The 20,607-nt window shown below is 35.7% G+C and overlaps 1 protein-coding gene across 4 annotated transcripts in view; it reads left to right on the forward strand.

Moving 5' to 3' along the window:
* The first annotated feature begins 12,537 nt into the window (after positions 1-12,537).
* rapgef1a (Rap guanine nucleotide exchange factor (GEF) 1a) overlaps positions 12,538-20,607 on the forward strand; it is a 30,835-nt gene continuing 22,765 nt past the window's right edge. For all 4 annotated transcript variants that reach the window (XM_084138694.1, XM_084138695.1, XM_084138696.1 and 1 more), the window contains exons 1-6: positions 12,538-12,726; positions 17,102-17,247; positions 17,370-17,548; positions 17,644-17,800; positions 18,002-18,090; positions 18,197-18,349. In XM_084138694.1, coding sequence (XP_083994820.1) covers positions 12,699-12,726; positions 17,102-17,247; positions 17,370-17,548; positions 17,644-17,800; positions 18,002-18,090; positions 18,197-18,349 — 752 coding nt within the window. In that variant the 5' untranslated portion in view covers positions 12,538-12,698. The remainder of the gene's footprint in view (positions 12,727-17,101; positions 17,248-17,369; positions 17,549-17,643; positions 17,801-18,001; positions 18,091-18,196; positions 18,350-20,607) is intronic.

Raw genomic sequence — 20,607 nt, forward strand, 5'->3', positions numbered from 1 at the left:
CAAGCAGATTGATTTAAGGTCCTATTAGCCTGCGCCATTTAGAGTTTCATGACAGAACTTTGTTTTTGTGCTAACTTTTTGAAAACATTATTAAAGACCAGATAACTTGGAATGAATGCTTTGTTTTCGTTACCAGAAGAACATTTGTTCATAATGTTGATAGAACCTTGTTACAACGTTAACTAAAGTTCTGGGTACGTTCCCTGTTAGCTGCAGTCATGCATTGATTGAACTCAAAAAATAACAATGATTCTGTTACTGTTTGCTGGCACATATCTTCTTGGATATGTTCTTCACACAAAGCCATCAAATGATTTCAGAAGATTTCCAGAGGGTTGTGAAATAGTTTGCTATAATGATGGACTTTACATTATACCTGTCCGTACAGGGCTTCAGACTGCGACTATAAAATGGCTGCGAATGCAACAAAAAATGGAACCACAATAATTTGTGCATGGCGTGGTTTCAGGACAACAAGCCGTAATGCCCGATTTTCAAAAAAATGACACTTATAAAACGAGTCAGACAAAAATATTCTGAATCATCAGTGAATCATTCAGAGCTGTTGCTGAGTTCACGACTGAAATGTGTATAATTTTTTGGCTATGAACCAGAAATCCGACTGTATTTCAGAACTAGAAATCAGATTAAATCTGACTATACTTTAAGTTTTTACAATTTAATCTGTTTACTGACTGCTTATTAAAACATGTCATTAGAAATACTTATTCACAATATCTTGTAAAATGAATTGAAAATGAAAATGACGTTTTCAAATTTAAATTGTCAGATAAGACATATGACCAAAAGCACTGCACCATAATCATACTTTTTAAAGGTGAAAGTCTTTGCAGTATTCTTCCGCACTATGATTACAACATGTACACCATCATATCCATATTGAATAGTGAGGGGGGGAGTGAAACCAGCCCTGCAGAGATGGCATTCCGATGAGGGGGAGTCATTATAAATTCTTTTTGATAGGAAATGTATTTGAATATCTTTCAAGCTGTCCCACTCACACCCCACACCTTTTATTTTTTCTTCCATGATTTAATCTTAAGTTTGTTGTTGCGGGGTTGATTTTGCAGTGTACAAAGAATTCATGTTAAACAAGCATTTTCCAAAAAGAAAAAGAAAAATTACCTCTTGGCCTCATATACATCGGAATGTAATTATGATCTGAAAGCAGCCGCCCACACCGTCTCCGACTGTGATTTTAAACTTCAGGAGATGAAATGTGGGATTGTGGGTGTTTGGATTGAATCCCTGTCCATGTGTTTATTCTTGTCATTTTTAACTTTGTTTTTTTGTAAAATACAATCAGCTAAATCATGCCATCAATTAACATTAGTTAGCATTTAACACTACGAGTAAATACCTCAAAGTAAATTAAGGTACAGTATTAGCAAAGCTAGCACACACGTTTGTATTAGCTATATTTACATCTTTAAGTTTTTGCATTAACCTCAACTTGAATCAAATCAAATCAACACATAGCCGTATTTTTCAGATTGTGTCTTGTTTAAAGTTTAAATTAACAATTGATGAAAGAATTAAGAAAATGTTTTATTAGTAACAAGACATTTAGTAGACGTGGGAGTTAGATTTATTGCCTTTTTATGACAAATATAGATGATTTATTGTTTTTATAGATGAACTGATTAGCAGAACCAATTTTTAATTATGACACACAAAAATATGAAATTCATTAGGAATATTTTAAAATTAATACTAATATTATGTATTATTGTTATTTATGCCATCATATTTATGACAATGTATGCAAAATACACACAATATTATATTTTACCCCTGAATACCATTGTTGGGTGATCTTATTTAGAGTCACAGAATGATGCCATTTATTAGAGAGAGATATTAGAAAACCAATAATTAATTGTTTACAGAACTGATAACTGGAGTAAAAAAGTAAAGGTCAAACTAGTTACTGGTCTATCTAAAAAATTACATGATCAATAAGTCATCAGAATAAGTTAGCCATTTAGAATAGCCATTTTCAACTTGTTTTATAAGTTAATATTCAACTCATTTTTTTTTATGTCAGTTTAATGTAATTTAAGTTGTAATGACTTAAACATCCAAGTTGATTGTACTTAAAAATTGAAGGCAGCAACTTTTTTTTTTTACAGCGGTTCTCCGTGTTTGTCTTTTGGACTTTTGTTATACTTCCTGTCCCGAGTGCCCTGTTTGTAGTCTTTTGTAGTGTTTCATGTTGATTAGTTCCCTGATTTTTCCTGTGTATATGTATTAGTTAGGTAACTAGAAGCACTAGTGGTTACTAAGTACAGGTAGGTGTTATATATACAGTATGTCAGCCAAGTAAACATGTTTGCAATGGCGGGAAGAAAAGATTTGGTGACTAATAACTATATGTACTTTTTAGGGGTCTCATTATCATCAGTATCCAAACAGCTGAAGTAGGACCAGCCTGCATTCTTGCCCTGCGTGCTTCTCTTTAAATGAGCTGCCCTGTGGATCTGTTTCCCTGCCACCCGTCAAATGCTCTCTGTCTTTTCCCAGAGTTACTAAAGGAGCTGTTCTGCTCTGCCTATCAAATCCTGTTTAATCTCTCTTTAAGAACACAGCCTTTCATCTCTCCAGCCCCTCATGGGAAATGCTCATTTAGGACCATCACCGTAAGGGTCATTCCTTAAGGTCATAGAAGACGTGCTGCTCGATGCATACAACTCTCGCTAAAATGATAGTATAGGATGGTGTGTGTCCTGATATTAACCAAGGACAAAGAGACATCTGAAGTGTCATTGGTCTGTTCTGATGGGAGGTAAGGTTATTGCGGTGCATCGCAGCACCGTGAAATCGGAAAACTGTTATATGCATTTAGATGCGTTTGACAAACACATACTGACAGATTTTAAAATGTTTAAGACCTGTGTACTTTAAAATACAGTAAAAACAGTAATATTATGAAATATTACAGTTTAAAATAACTGGTTTCTATTTGAATATATATATATATATATATTAGGCATGTGCCGGTATCAAATTTTCATGCTGCGATTAATTGATTGAGCTTTTATCACGGTATACGGTATTATCACGATATTTTAATTGCTCAAGAGAAACAGATGGATTGGGAGGGGATGTAGAAAAAAAACAACTTGCATCACAATAGGTGTAATTGTGATTGTCAAAACATTTGGTAACTAAACAGAATTTTACACAATTTTCACGATTTCAATTCAATTCTTGGGATTTGATTTCAATCTTGATTCAATATTGACTCTTTGGATAAATATTAGGTAGGCTACAGTAGATAGCCTAAATGTTAATATTTCTCTAGAAAAAATATATCTCACATAATGCTGTAAACATACAGAGAACCATGTCAGCTGGTATTATTAAAGGTTAAAAATTAAATTAAATATAATTTGGTTTTCATTATAATAACAATTATGACACAAGTAAAAATATATTACAAATGTAATATAGTGCACATATTTAGCAAAATACTCCTCTCTATAGCTATTTTTTCTAGTCAACTAATGTATTGGTCATTAAATGGCTTTCCTGAGGTAAATGTAACGTTCTGTGACATAATTGTTCACCTGCAGTTTTATTGACCTCTTTCCATGGTTGAAAAACACTGATTGATCGATATTATGTATGAGGCATAAATACCTTTCAGTAAGTTACTGTATCTTTAAATATGAGGTAACAGATGATCGGTTTACTTGAACTGAGGCGTTACAGCGATCGGTCACGTCACATTTACAAGCGCCAAAACGGTATTTATTGTCTGATTTTCGTAATAAAATGGACAGAACCTGAGAGCTGAGAATTATTTCATATGAAAAGTAACCTGCTTTGTCTAGTCTGTCGGTGTCAGTGTCCTCTTTGCTCCGCGATTTTTCTCTGCATGAGAAAATGGATGTGTGGCGCGAGAGCGTGTGAAAAGTGTAAATTGCGTGAGTCTCAAGCTGAATGCGTAGAGTTGACAGCCCTGCTTTTAGAAGGGGGATAAATCCTTTACTTTACTGCCTATGGATAAATCGTCGGCAGCGTTCCTCCTTCCGCCATGCTTCTTCTCCATGTGAGGATTGTTTACATTAGACTAGAGTGCGCACTGCGCCGCGTGCACACAGTGCTTCATGTGGGGATTGTTTACATCAGAGTGCGTACGTGTTTCGTGCAGCATATACGCAGTGTTTGTTTAAGCGGTTGATGGAAAATAAGCTAATGCGCATTCTATAAATATAAATTCTGATCTATTATTTTTCACGGTATTTTGAAGTGCCCACGATAACAATATCGTGCATATTCATTACCGCGATTTATCGCATTACCGAATACCGGCACATGTCTAATATATATATATATATATATATATATATATATATATATAAAAATGTAATGTACAGTATTCCTGTGATCATTACTCCAGTCTTCGGTGTCACATGATCCTTCAGAAATCATTCTAATATATATGCTCAAGAAACATTTCTTATTATTATCAGTGTTGATCACAGTTGTGCTGCCTAATATTTTTGTATAAAGTGTTTTCAGAATTCTTTGAAGTGAATAGCATTTAGTTGAAATTGAATTTTTGTAACAATATAAAAGTATTTACTGTTACTTTTGACAAATTTAATGAATTCTTGCAGAATAAAAGTATTAATTTCTTTTACTTAAAAAAAAGCGCGCCTTTGACCCACCTGTGTGTTATTTTCGTCCCAACTGACGGGGTCGAAAGTAACATGAGCAGTCTTAAGTTCAAAGTGAAATTATACTGAAGTCCTTCTACATTTTTACAAAATACCACCTGGTATTGATAGACCACACTTGTGAGTGACTGACCACAGCAAAAATATATCTCTGTCTAAAACATCATCTTTTCAAATTATGTTTTTCTGAAAAATGGTACTTTCGCCCCTGCTCTGGTATATTAAAAAAAAACAAAAAAAAACGCTTTTTTTGATATTGCAATAAATATGATGGATAGATGTAGGCATACATTGAGATGCTGTTGACAAAATGACAAACACAAAATTACTGATTTTAAGATGTTTAGGACCCCCTTCAAGGATAGCTACTGTACTGATGATGTGTCAAAAACGGCTTTAATTAAAATCACTCTGGAATCTCTCCAGCCAAAAGCGTGTTTTTACATTCTCTGCAGGATTTGCGAGAAGGTACCCGAGGGACACCGTAGAAAACGGGGGCAGAGGAACGGGCTCTTCATTCATTTTCATCACCAATCAGCATGCGCCTCTTAAATAATGCATTGATCTCTGGGCTTGCTGTTAATTCCCCCGTTATCAAGATGTGCAAAGTGAACGTGGCAGCGCTTGATGGATGAGAGGTACAGGCCAGCTGTCTATTTGCTTTGACAGACATATTCCCACTGCAGTGGAAGCTCAAGCAACCTTTGAGTATCAACGTCTTATCTGTCTTTCAAAGTAGAGCAGAGGACAGAGTCTCATTAAACCACAGGCAGTGCTTTTCAAAAACAACTTATAAGTTATTATAGCAGTTCACATATAAAGCTCTTTCCTGGCAGATGCAAAGCTATTTAATTCTGAGTTACAGCTCAAAAAGAGATGCAAGACATTTCTTTAGGGACAAAAGGTACATCTTCGCTTGTCTGTAACACACCTGTAATCTGCCCACAAATGACCATGAGATGGTATCATGAATATCATATACTATATCACATATCAAATCCTTGATGTATTTTCTATTGAAATAGGAAGCATTCTTGTGTGCAAAAAATATTCAGATGGCTGAGATTCTGAAGTGTGTAGTGAACACTTTTCTGTCCCATGAGACTAGAACTGAGGAGTGTCAGATTCAAAAATAAAATTATAATATACAGTACACTATGCCGTTCAAAAGTTTGGGGTTGGTAAGATTTTATTTGAAAGATGTTTTTTTTATGCTGACCAAGGCTGCATTTATTTAATCAAAAATACTGAAAAAAGTAGCCTAATGCTGTGAAATATTATTACAATTTAAAAATTTCTATTTGAATTTATGTAATTTATTTGTGTGATGGCAAGGCTGAAATTTCAGCAGTCACATGTGCTGTGTCCCAACTCAGAGGCTGCATCTTTAGAAGGGTGCCTTTGACGGCCGATTGCATCACCGCGGCACGACAAAGGCTGTCCCAATTCGAAGTCTCCTTCAAATGCGGCCTCCAAATGCGCCCTTCGTTTCGTGGGCAATAAAGGATACAACAGATGGATCCTTCACGGCCTTGCCTAACCCAGAATTCATTGTGCACCAGTGACTAGGATTTTTTTTTTTTTGAGAGAGAAATTACTCTTTTAAATGTAAGTATTGGGTTCTACTGACTTAAGGGCTGTGTACCAATTTAAAGGCTGCATCCTTCGAAGGACTCGGACTTCAAAGACCACGCCTTCGAATGCCGCGAAGATCCAACTGAGCGTTGTTAAATGGGACGGTATAGCTAGCCTATATGGAGGACTGTTCTTGTTGCTTAGCAACTGAGACAGCTGCCGTTGATAAGTGACAGTAACGTTGGAACTGGACTTTCCAGACTTTCCTTTATAAAATAATGTATAAATCTCAATTTCAAAAAATTAACCCATGTGACTGGTTTTGTGGTCCAGGGTCACAAATATGTCCACCATGGTCCATTTCTGTATATAATAAAGAGTATAAACAATATATAGGGGAGAGCGGGGCACAAAGTAACGCTTTTTGACTTTCTCAGTTTGTGTAAATCTACTTATGGTTCAGAGTATTTATTTTTTCCCACATTAATTTCCCACATGTCTAGTACAATTATGTGGTTTTGTTTTATTAATACAGTATATACTTTTTTCTTGACATACCCCGAAAGAATGGAAGTGAAATGTGACAACATGCCCCATAGGTGGGGTACATTATAACATATGACAGCTTAAAATGTTATCTGATCTAATAAAAAAATATATACAAAACAAACTAAAATATTTTCTAAATAAAATACAATTAAAAAACTTTTTCATATAAAATAATGGCAATTTTTAATAATTAAATATAAACTCATTTTTGAGTTTTGATTACGAACACATGAAAACACAGTTATACAACATAGTTCAAAACAAATAAATAATTAGTAATTTCTGAACATTGACTCTCAGTCTTTATTCACCTTTTTCTCACGTTTTCTCAATAAAATTAATAAAAGTATAGAATATAATAGCATATTTCTAATAGGGGCACATTGTAACGCAGTGTTACAACATGCCCCCGCCTGCACAACTGCGATTTAAACCCTGCTAGTGTCTTCTGCTAGTTAGCGAAGCATTAAATAACTATCTCAACTGTTAAATAACATCTTGCAGATTAAAATAATATCAGATTTGTCTTATTTTAAATAAACACAAAAAATAGAGATGAAAAATTAACTTAAGAAATTTACTTTTGCTATGGTTTAATAAATGTCTATGGATATCTTCCAAAAAAAATAATAATTTTGGCAGATTTTTTTTTTTCTATATAGTGTTGATATGGCAACTAGTAAATACACAAAGTTTCGTCATCCAAGCATGTGCGGAAGTATTTAAAGGGGACATATCATGCCAAATGCACTTTTTTAGCCCTTAAATGCATTTTGTTGTATATTTGGAGTGTTTAGAAGTACAGAAAATATGAAATTATTCTCTTCAGGTGCTTTGTTGATATCTTTATATTCTGTTTTGGTCATATTTTTCAACCTGTTCCGATTTTTCTGTTATCTATGACGTTTTTTGAACTATTACGTCACAGTATTTGCAGCGGACCTGCCAAATAAGGACATTGACTTCCTGCCCACCACTTCGAGCAATCCGCCATTTTTATTTCTCGCTGCAATTTTGTAGTCCAAGCTAAAGGATGCAGAAGTTACGAGAGGGTAAGTTAAAATGTTCGGTTGTTGGATGTAGTAACCCACACGCTTCATTACACCGTTTAATGTAGATGAACTGCCGCGCTTGTTACAGGACGCATGTTTAACTGAAAGAACGAGCAGAGAGAGAGACCCGGTCGCGCGCGCGCTCACTCTCTCTCTTCAGAGCCAGGCGAAAGTGTAAACAAGACATCACCGTCTCCAAACTAGACGCTGTCTTCCTCTCTCTCCCTCGCACATATTAATCAAAATAAATCGACACGGTGGTAAAAGGTCGGAAGACCAAAGTTTCATGTGTAAATACAGTACACACAACTGCGATACATCCATATGAAGACGTTGTTCTACAGGTTCGTCGTCTTCATTTTCATCTCGCTCCTGCTCCAACTCTGGCTCGAACATGTAAGGCTGGCTGGACAAGTCTTCCGTTGTTGACATTTTGTTAATAACGTGTGAATAAAAAGTTTCTGTGCCGCTAGATAATCGTACCTCTGCTATCAAACTACAAAAATGGCCGAACGGGGTGGAGTTGAACCGAGTGTGGGCGGGGTATGAAGTGTCTCAATTGTATTTAAAGAGACCGCACCAAAACGAGTTGCTCTCAGACGCACATCAGAAAAGGGGTAGAAAAGGGGCCTGTGGAGCTATAATAATGAGGAATTCAGACCCAAGCATTGCAGTTCCGCTTTATATAGACTACAAATGTATGATTTATATGTAAAAAGGAACAATTTAAAAGCATGATATGTCTCCTTTAAAACAAGCGTGTTACAACTAGCCCCGCGTTAGGTTGTGCCCCGCACTCCCCTAATCGCATCTTGGTAAGATATAAATGAACATTTGAACCGCTTTATATATATATATATATATATATATATATATATATATATATATAATTTATAAATGTATATAAATGTCATATCGGCAAATGACATCAAAGTACCGCAAGAGCGATTAGAGATCAGACGATTCCATTTGCTTTTGAAACGCTCTCACGGTACTTTGATGTCATACACAGATCGGTCTGCGCAGCGCCACTTCAAGTCGAACACAACTATTCTAATATGCTGATTGAAAACAGTTGTGCTGCCTAACGTTTTTGTGCAAACCATGATACAAGGGCTGTGTCCAAAATACCATACTGAGTAGGTACTTATTTTGAATAAGTACATCACGACTGCTAAAAAGTATGAATGTGTGTAATATGAATGTAATCCGGACGTACTACATTCGCCATGTTGCCCTTATCATGTGACCTACCAGCGTCACCACCATTCACAAATCCTCTCCCGTGGCCTCATGGGATAGTAAAGTGTCTATCATATGCACACTTCAGAATCTCACCTGAAGTAGTAGGTCATCCGGGTACTTTTTAGCTACTCTTTTATGAGTAGGCTACTGTGAATTCGTACATTCTTCTTTGTTAATAGGAAAGTATGCGATTTCGGATTAAGCCATTTTCTTCCAGGATTCTTTGATAAATACAAAGTTCAAATGAACAGCATTTATTTAAAATAGATATTTTTTGTAACAATATAAAAGTCTTTACTGTCTTTTTTGATCAATTTAATATATCCTTGCTGAATCAAATAATCAGTGTCTTAAAAAAATGTAGGCTACTGACCACAAACTTTTGAAAGGTATATTTAATAAATAAATTATGATGATCTGTGATCAGTGCAACTTTTTGAAGGGGTTAAAGTGCTTCTTTTGGCTTAAACTCTAGGCTACTTTAAGAACACCAATTATTTTGCGGTTGTTGTTATGTCACATCAAAGGACATTTGGGTCAGTCGTATTTGCTTAAAGCTGCAGTCCGTAACTTTTGGCGCTCTAGCGGTTAATAAACAGAACTGCATGCGGCTTGCGGAAGAACATTGTAGCCGGAACTGTAGTGATTCAGGATAAGACAAAAACACGGTTTGGAAAGCGAATTCTTGATGTACTCGCTTATTATATCAATTTTGAACACAAAAAAGTAACGGACTGCAGCTTTAAGGTTAATTTGGTCAGCTCTTAGCAATATATTTTAAGAAATGTAAGTTTACTAATCATCAGAAACCCAATTTTATGATTTTGTTGACTGAGGTAAGGCTGTATGTAAACAGTATTAGAGACTCTCTAAAAAAGAAGGCTGTCAAGACTTTAAAAGCTTGTGAGCTTTACAAAGCATTCATTTGATATCTTTATACCTTTGATTTCTTTATACCTGCCTGTACCTAATGATATTTGCAAACTGATGACCTCAAAGCTAATATATTTGGGGTAAAAACCCACAAAACTTCAATTTGGTTGTCACAGGGTCGTATATAAACTTTTTCTCCCTGTTCATTTTTCAGATAGGCTACATAAAAGAAGGCAAATCATTACTTGAATTTTTTTTTTTGATTAACATATGTAAGGTTACAGGACATCAGTCCCCTTGTTGCAAAATGTAGAACTGACATCTCAAACCCTTTGATAATTTTGCATTCAATATTACTTAATGTTCTGTATACACATGATCGATGAATATGATCCTGATGATGTCATTGTTTGAGCTGAGTGACAGAGAGTTCAGATGTGGTTAAGGTGCGTCCTCTGCTGGCTACAGACTGAAGTTACAACATATACAACTATTCTCCATCAATAGGAAATACAAATCACAAATTAGATATCTTAATATATCAGCTGATTTCTTATACAGCAAATAAATTAAGGCTGAAGTCTCCGTGCATCTCAAAACTTTTCCCTAACAAAAAGTCCCCAAGCAATTCATTTCAGGTCTCCTCTTGAGATTCAAAAGAGAGCTCAGAATCTGCAATCAAAAGTGAGAGATTCAGTTAATTATTACCAATTAACTGAAGATTTAAATGATCTGATTCTGAGTTATGTTCTCATTCATCTATCACCCTGTAGCCCAAAGTCAAAGTCAAAGTCAAAGCTTTATTGTCATATGCACAATCAGGAAATAGAATTTCCATGTACAATGAAATTCTTTCTTTGCTGTCCACATTGAATGCCCAGCAAAATACATTAATAAAGACACAGACATACACACAGCAAAATTTTAAAAAAAGAATGTCATAAAGATAAAAATTAGGCTATAAAAGTATTTAAAAAAAGTGCATATGTAATGTGCAAATTTATATTAAAGTGCAATTTTTAAAGTGCAATTTAAGTGCAGCTCCTTGATAATACCAGAAATAACTGCAACAGATGTGCGGTGGTTATAGTTATTAAACTCTGGCTTATCTGTTTAAAAGTCTGATGGCTGATGGATAAAATGAGTTCATGAGTCTGGAGGTTCTGCATCTCACACTGCTGTACCTCCGACCGGACGGTAGAAGTTTAAACAGTCTATGCTGGGGGTGGGTTTGGTCTTTAATGATGGAAACAGCCCTCCTTTGGACTCTGCGATGGTAAATGGCCTGCAAAGTAGGCAGCGAAGTCCCGACGATCTTCTCAGCCGTCTTCACTACTCTCTGCAGACGTTTACGGTCCTTAGTAGTAGTGTTTCCATACCATACAGTGATGCAACTTGTAAAAACGCTCTCCACAACACAGCTGTAAAAGTTCTTAAGAATCTTAGTTGACATACCAAACTTCCTAAGTCTCCTCAGAAAGTACAGTCGTTGTTGTCCTTTCTTGACAAGTTGTGTTGTATTCAGTACAAGTTGTGTTGTATTCAGTACCCAAGTTGCCCACTGCAGCTTAGCAGGGTTGAGCCTGGTCAGTACCTGGATGGGAGACTCCTGGGAAAACTAGGTTGCTAAAGAGGTAGTGAGGCCAGCAAGGGTGTGCAGGGGTGCTCTCCCTTTGGTTTGTGTGTACCTAACACCCAGTACAGTGATGGGGACACTATTCTGTCTATACACTAATACAGATGAGATGTTAAACCGAGGTCCTGACTCTCTGTGGTCATTAAAATTCCCAGGATGTCCTTCGAAAAAAAAGTAGGGGTGCAACCCTAACGTCCTGGCCAAATTTGGCCATTATCCTCTGTCCTCCTAATCATCCCTATGGTTGAGGAGATTCCCACCTTCTATGTAAGGAGCTCTGAGTTGCCATGAAAAGCGCTATAAATGTAACTAATTATTATTATTATCATTATCATCATCATCATCATCATCATCATAGCTATATAGTATGTCAACAATTGACTCATTAGTGTCTATTTTTACTGTAAAGAAATGTATGAGAAACAAAATAACATCCTGAATAGCTCCATTAAGTATCTTGAGCTATGAAAGAGCAAGCTCTGAACAATACAATTTTCTTCTGGAATTTGATCTTAGCTTGGTTATCATTTGAGGCATTATATTATATTATATTATATTATATAAAAACACAGCATTGTAATACAATATAAGCAAAGCGGAAAGTTATATTAATTATATTATAGGCTATTATATTCCTCAGAATTGTAATAATATATTAATACATTTCCTCAAAATGTATATAATATAATATAATATAATTAATATAATATAATATAATATAATATAATATAATATAATATAATATAATATAATATAATAACTTCACTTTTGCCTACAATGCTGCAAGCCCTCAATGTTTTATTCTCTCCATATGGCGGCGACATTACTGCAGAAATCACACACTTCCACTCACCATCATCATCTACTGCTGGCCTGTCTGTGTGAGTGTTCGAGTGTGTGTGTGTGTGTGTGTGTGTGTGTGTGGATGGAGGAGGCAGAGCCAAACACACACACAGACCAGGACCACACCGACCGGTCTGTCTCCTTAAGATGCTGGAATAACGGCGAGAAACGAACATCTTTAGATTGTTAACCGTGACCAGCTCACTTACTGTCACCAAAATGTCTGGAAAAATAGACAGTAAGCAAGGTGAGTGTTTACATTTGTTTACATTTATTAATAATGTGTAGATGAACTTCAGTTAGCCGCGTTAGCATTAGCGTCAGACGAGGGTTCAAGGCCACTGACAGGATCAGGGCATCTTATCTTTATCTTATTTTTAATAGCCAAATACGTCATATAAATGACCTGTGTTATATATTTAGGTCATTAAATACATTTATAAAAGGATATGGTATAAATGTCTCTACGAGTTCGTCTCAGACAGCTGTATTTGGGTGTGGACGGAGCTGCTCAGCGCTGTTGTTTATTTTAGCTAGCAATCAGACTTCTCGTTTTCATATTTCTCCTATTTGCTGTTTATTTATAAGGTGTAGTTTGTGTTATGTAGCATCGGTTATCTAGGTAGAGTTTGTGTTACAGATGTTTTTGTGTTGCTGTCTGGCATTTTCTGTCAGTTTTTTTTTTGGTGTGTTGTAACTTAATGGTCTGTTGTGCACAAAATTGACTAGTCTGTATATTTAAGTATACTGATTATTATTAAAAAGAAAAATCTGAACTTTTAACAGACGACATTTCTCATTTATGTTGTATAAAATCTCCTATAGTTTATACGAGCTTGTGGCAAATGACAGTCTGATAGATAGTTAGACAGACAGTTTATAGGCTGTATATTCACACAGCTAGATAGAAAGCGATATTCCCTCTGGCTATTAGATTCTATCCTGTTAACTTGAGTATTTTTACTCTTTGTGTGTGTGTGTGTGTGTGTGTGTGTGTGTGTGTGTGTGTGACTGTTTTGATGAATATGTCTCAAGTTACGCAGACAGGTAACAACTACTGTCACTTCCTTTCGCAGAAGTTTTAGAGAAGTCATTTATTATGGCAGTTCAATAATATTCAATAGACATTTTTGAATATCTTGTTATATACATGTGATTCACAGTATGCACTGAGATATATTGAAATAAATACACAATTCCATTGCATAAACGCTCTCATATTTTATGCATTTATCTGTGGTTTGCATGATATTTATGTGTTTGTTTTTTTGTGCATGGGGAAGAATAATTGTAATTTACTCTTATGGGCTGTATCAATTGTCACTTCCTTAATAACTTGGTTTGGAAAGATTTTAATCACTTTATTCATGTTAGGCTTGTTAGATTAGATAGTGACGCATAAAGTGTTCTGTTAAACGCAAATTTAATATTTTACCCTGTTGTATTCAGTGACTGAATGTTTTTATGAATAAGGCAATATTATCTAGCCTGTGAGGTTGCCAGCATTGTCACTTCCTTTCAGTGAGGGTTACGGAGAAATTTGAATCACTTGTGGGTAAGTGGTGCTCTTCTTGTCAGAAGTTCAGTTGTTCATCTCTAAATGGCCCAGTAATGTACACTTTGGTTTGCGTAGGAGGATGTTGGCCAATGTCTTCTGGTTTTAGACATAGGCCTATCTCTTGAGCTGTACTTGTTTTAGCTGCACTAGGCTATTTTGTTTCAGTAAGAATCAGAAACTGAAAGGGGAAGTTTCTTTGCTCCTTTCAAGTTTATCAGGTCACGCTGACAATATTTTAATATTTTAGTATCTTTCTTTGTTTTTTTATCATTTCAATATAGATTTGTTGTGAATTGCAACTTTGCACAAATCTGTTTGATTTAGAGTGATGAGTAAGATAAGATAAAACCAAAAAGAACATCCAAAATCAATGCAAAAATTGCAGTACAAATTTAACCTAAGTCTAAAAACAGGTTTTACTAGAAAATTTGACTGTAATGAAGCTTTGTGCATTGATATTTCGGTAACACTTTACAATGATCATATTTACTAACATGAACTAACAATGAGCAATACATTTGTTACAGTATAAATCTTTGTTAATGTTAGTTAATAAAAATACAGCTGTTCATTGTTTGTTCATGTTAGTGCACAGTACATTAATGTTAACTAACACAACCTTTGATTTTAATAACGTATTAGTAAATGTTGAAATGAATAATAACTAAGATTAATAAATGCTGAGGAAGTATTGTTCATTCTTAGTTCATGTTAACTAAGGTAGTTAACTAATGAAATATGTTGTAAAGTGTTACGGATATTTCGAACCCAGCCTCTGTGATTATAGTGGAAACTTCAGGTTAAGATGTGGCCAGAGTTTGAGGACGGTTCTTTCTGTGTAAAAGAAAAAAAGGTTGTGGTCGACTACTTTGTCAGTTTCAGAAGAGGATATGCAGAAAAAGAGGATATGAATTAGTAGATGGCCCTTTTCACTACGTGAGGATGAAGAAGCAGATGGAAAGATCACATCCTCTAATGGCTTAACCTTATTGGTTTGCTGTGTTGTTATTAGCAGAGCACCGCATTTTCTTAGACAGTCATTCCGTAAGTTGGTTCTCATGTTACTGTCAGATGAGACAGATAAGACTAACATCCTTCTGGGTAATTCCAGTCCTGCACAATTTTAAACACATTAATTATCTTTCAGTTACCGTATGAGATTCTTTTCCTGCTGTTATCTCTTTTTGTCAGATTGCCAGTAACAAATTTAATTGGTTATTTACAATCTTTTTATTTAAGGAAAACAATCCTAAAATATTTTTGATGACTAACCCAGTTCCACATTTTTGATTGTTTAAGGAATGAGAATGTCCTTTTCGCTCAAGCCAGCTGAATTTGACTAGCAATATTGTTGAGATGTAGGCTACTAAACTAAAGCCTATTGGCTAATTGTTAAAGGGTTAGTTCACCCAAAAATTAAAATTCTGTCTTTAATTACTCACCATCATGTCGGACTCGTTACAAACCCGTAAGACTTTTGTTAGTCTTTGGAACACAAATTAAGATCTTTTCCTCCATTGACAGCTACGCAACTACCAATTTGACGCTTAAAAAAGTTCATAAAGACATTGTAAAACGGATCCATAAGAATTGAGCGGTTTAGTCCTAATTTTCTGAAGAGACTTGATCGCTTTTTATGATGAAAATTGAACAGATTTAATTTAGGCGTTTATTCACATTTAAACATTGATCAACTCACACATCTGTTGTGGTGAACAGAAGCTCAAGCATGTTCACTTGATGTGCGAGAACCAATGAGGTTCATTCAAGAATGAGGTTTGTTCTCGCGTGTCAAGCAGGTTTGGTTGAGCTTCTACTTATGTTCGCTGATCAGTGTTTAAATGTGAATAAAAAACTAAAATAAATCTGTTCATCATATGGCGATCTAATCTCTTCAGAAATTTTGGACTAAACCACTCAATACATATGGATTAGTTTTACGATCTCTTTATGAACTTTTTGAAGTGTCAGTTGTGTAGCTGTCAATGGAGGGACAGAAAGCTCTCAGATTTCATCAAAAAAGATCTTCATTTGTGTTCCGTAGATGAACAAAAGTCTGATGGGTTTGGAACGACATGAAAGTGAGTAATTGATGACAGAGTTTTTATTTTTGTGTGACCTATCCCTTTAAAAGTGGCAAACTGTTTGATCCTGACTTTTCAATAGAAAGAAAAGCTTCTATCTTTGAAATGTGGTTGTCTTCTTTACGCCTCCTAAATACTTGGGAGCTAATCTACTCTACTTTCAAAGCTAGTCTCCACATGAGTCGAACATCCTGACTAAACTCCATTAAACTCACTTGTCGGACTCTTTCTGGCTTTGATAAAAAAGAATCTGTGTCGTATGGTTTGAAACTTCACAGAGCGCCCTCGCAAACCCCGAGCGCTTTATTCCTCTAATGTGTGTGAGGATAAATTGCCCCTAAATGGCTTTGTGCCCTGCACAATAGTGTCATCACCAGCATTCGTTCCAGAGCGACGCGCTCCAAGAGAGCGGTAAGACCCACTGTGACAAATTCAGTTTGTAGTCAAAGAGGATTTCACTGTACACAAAACCCAAAAGTCAAAAGTCTCCTCTCGCATGAATTCGCAAGGTACAGAGTATGGTTAATGTCTCATAGTGTATTGAACCTGAAAGCTACTAAAACTATAAAAAATTGTTTTTGTTAACTGAAATAAAGCTAAAATAAAATATAAATTGGCAACTAAATAAAATAAGACTAGTTGAAGTACCTAAATTACTAAAACTAAACCTGAAATAAAAATAAATTAAAGCTAATTAGATTTTTTTTAAACTAATAAAAATGACAAAAGCACATTTAAAATATTAATATATTATAATGTAATATTATATAATTATATTCTATAATATTATAACATAATACTATAATAACACTGCTTTTGTCTGGGCGACATCATGAGCGTGAAATGTCACTTTATATTATGATAAAGGTGTGAAACAATATATATTTATTACATTTTTACAAAAAAAAAAGGTTTATATTTTAATAACCATGAGGAAATGCACTAATTTTCCTCATAATAATGGCTTTGTTTTCTTTCAGAATCCCAGCGTTCCCACTTGACATCCTTTACAATGAAACTAAAGGACAAATTCCATTCTCCCAAAATCAAGAGGACGCCATCAAACAAAAAGTCCAAACCACCACCAGAGCAACCGGTGAAGTCCCCAGAAAAGACTGTGACCAAGGTACGAAGTAAAGTTACTATCGTCATAGTGTATTTCTGGATGTTCACTATATAAACAAAGTTTTTTTTCTGAAAGCAAATACGCACATTGATGGTTTTGTCAACATTCTTTTCCACATTTAGAGTCTGAGTCGATTAGAGGAGCATGAGAAAGAAGTGGTTAGCGCCTTGCGGTATTTCAAGACTATTATCGACAAGATGGTGGTGGACAAGAAGGTCTTGGAAATGCTTCCTGGTTCTGCTAGCAAAGTTTTGGAGGCCATCATGAGCTTGGTACAATTTGATGGCAAGACACTGAGCAGGTAAAAATGGTTTAAGCATCTTGAGAGGAATAGTTTATTGTTCTACAGTCATACATATTAATATTTATTTTACTTCCCCCTCCGTCCGTCTGCAGTTCAAGAGTGTCCTCCTGTCTCAGTCGACTCTATCAAAGTCTTGCAAACCTCATTCGCTGGTCGGACCAAGTGATGCTGGAAGGGGTGAATTTGGAAGATAAAGAAATAGTTGCAACTGTCACCACTGTGATCAAAGCAGTGCTGGATGGTGTGAAGGTATTAATGCTCAATAGAACTCTGTCGGGGCTTGTTTTGCAGTCTGTTGGGGCTTGTTTTGCAGTCTGTTGGGGCTTGTTTTGCAGTCTGTTGACATGACCATCTATTCTCCACCCATATTCCAGCTGTATTTAGCCATGGGTTTTGTTCTTAGTTGATAGTATTGTGTGTAAAGATGACTTTGCCTGTGGTTTCCTGTAGGAGCTGGTTAAAGTCGCCATTGAGAAGCAGGAGCACCCCTCCCCTACGACACCCGTCAAAACCCTGCCTCCTGTCACCAGTCCAAAATGGTAAACGAAGAGCTTTTTGTGAAAGAACATGCCTTGTGAAATTCTTTAAAAGTAAGGTGGCTGATGTTGAAATATGTCATTCGTTTTTACCACTTTATTATGGCAGTGTTCCAGAGCCCCCCATCACTGAATCGAAGGAAACCGTCTTGAATGAGACCCCTACCCCAGCCGAGGCCACAGAGACCCCAAATGATGTCCCTGATGAGGAGCTGGCCCCTCCTAAACCCCCTCTACCTGGACTCAAAGTGCCTGAACATTGGTATGAAAGCTTTGCTTAGTCAAACCTTAATCTTCGTGGCCTGAGAAATGCGTTCAGCTATGTGTCCGGCACTATCCACAAATATGGTTAATTTTATAAGCAATAAAGACACAATTCTTGTGTTTTCAGTTGTGCTGTCAAAAGCATTGAATATGTTATTATTATTAATATCATTATTACCACTGATATATATATATATATATATATATATATATATATATATATATATATATATATATATTTGTCATTATATATATATATATGGGTCAAAACACAATACGGGTCTCGGCTTGTTGGTAAAATGAACAATTAATCAGTATCACAAACAGAACACCAGTACTGTCTGCAAGTTAAACTTTTTTTGATTTTGAAGAATTGTCATATAAATTCTTAAAAAATTAAAAAAGTTGAACTTGCAGATAGTATGGGTGTTCTGTCTGTGATACTGGTTAATTGTATTCAATCATTGGTTTATCACAACCAATGACATCTAACCAACATTCTGCCCTAAACTAGCTGGCTTCTACTAAACTTACTGAGCAAAATCTGAAACCTTGTTACACATTTTGTTTTAAATTTATAATAAAAATATTAGGTTTTTTAAAATAGAAATAGAAATTAAATTAAAATGTATTTTTTGTTTTTGCAAATGAAAATGAATAGAAAATACAACAGAAAAGGTCAGGCCCTATTGTGTGCTCTATCATAGAGCTAAAGTCCATAAAACTAAAGTTTTATGGATTGGAACAAACATTGAAATAAGCGTGATTATATGAAAGGTGGTACTGCACAAGTTGAGCAGTTTATAAGAGGAAATGTGAAATGGGCTGTGTTATCGTAACGTGCCATCTTTTCTGGATTACATGCTGTAAACATCTAGACACCACAGGTGATGTGGTTTGCAACAGCATGTCGTGTATGTTTTAAGCGCTGGGTTTAGCTACAGATGATTGCACAGACCCATCACGGTTTGCGGGAAGCCTGAAAGAAAAGGTGTGAAAGAGAGATATAAATAGTGCTATTCTTGAGAATTCAGGTCTTTGTAGGGTGCAGCATTAAAGCCTCGGCTTCCTCTAGCAGAGAGTCATTGACATATGGGCTGTTTTCTGAGAAATGATCTTAACAGTGTCAGCTCTCCTCTGTCGACTGAAAGAGACAAGAAAGAGAGGGTGCTAGAAGGGATATTCTGATACCAAGTCTAGACAGTAGAGGATTAAGTTGTGCTGCTGGCAATAAAGAGAGTTCGCTTTGTACTCTGAATTATTTGCTGGCATTTCCATCTTTTTGGCGGGTTTCCTGCCTTCCAACAAGTCTGTGTCTCCGATAGATGAGCTTTTTGTTGGAGATGCCAAGTTTAGCCTACCAACTGGTCTGTTCACTGAGCAGCCTGGTGTTTTTTGTCTGTAATTTAAAGTCAGCTTAGTATTTAAAAAGGTTAATTCACACAAAATTGAAAATTCTGCCATCAATGACATTTACTCATCCTCATGCCATTCCAAACCTTTATTACCTTCTCTCTGCTGTGGTACAAAAGCAAGTGTTTAGCAGAATGTTCATACTTTTTTCCCCAATTAAAATTTTAATTGTTAAAGGGTTACCTCTTTCAAGCCCCACATTAAAGTAGAGACGCACGATTCTGGCTAAAATGAGAATCACGATTTTTTTGCTTGGAATAAAGATCACGATTCTGAAAAGCTTTATTATTTTAAAGATCTACAAATCCTGAACATTAGGTTACCAAACAAGATAGAAACAAAATAAGACATGATACTCTTGCTTCAGTCAAATTTAAATAAATGCAGTAATATTTAAATAAATAAAAAATGACAATTAAACATTGACAACATTCAAATGTATTATGCCAGGTGTTGTACAGTTTTCTTTCATCGAAGCAGAGACCAGGAGACAGTTGGGATCGCGTTCAACGGAAGTTATTCTTTATTGAGAACTGCTGTAGTACTTCCAACATGATCTAACTCTAATACAGTATGCATTGTAGTTATATACATTCCAAGGGGGAGGGATTACATAGAGGTGGAGATTCTGAACAAAGCATGCAAATTAAGTATACAGGTTAAGGTAACACCCTAGACTGAGGGTCTGGCCCATCCTAATTCAATCAGCATAAGGCTCCAAGAGCCATTTGGGTCCGAAAGCCATTTGCAGAACAAAAGGTGAGATTCTCAGTGAATCATTCGTGTGCTAATCCCATCAGTCTGACAATAAGGAGAGAACAGAAATTGCAACTTTGCTGAGAT

Source organism: Abramis brama, assembly GCF_963993115.1.
Source record: "Abramis brama genome assembly, chromosome: 16".
Taxonomy (NCBI): Eukaryota; Metazoa; Chordata; class Actinopteri; order Cypriniformes; family Leuciscidae; genus Abramis; species Abramis brama.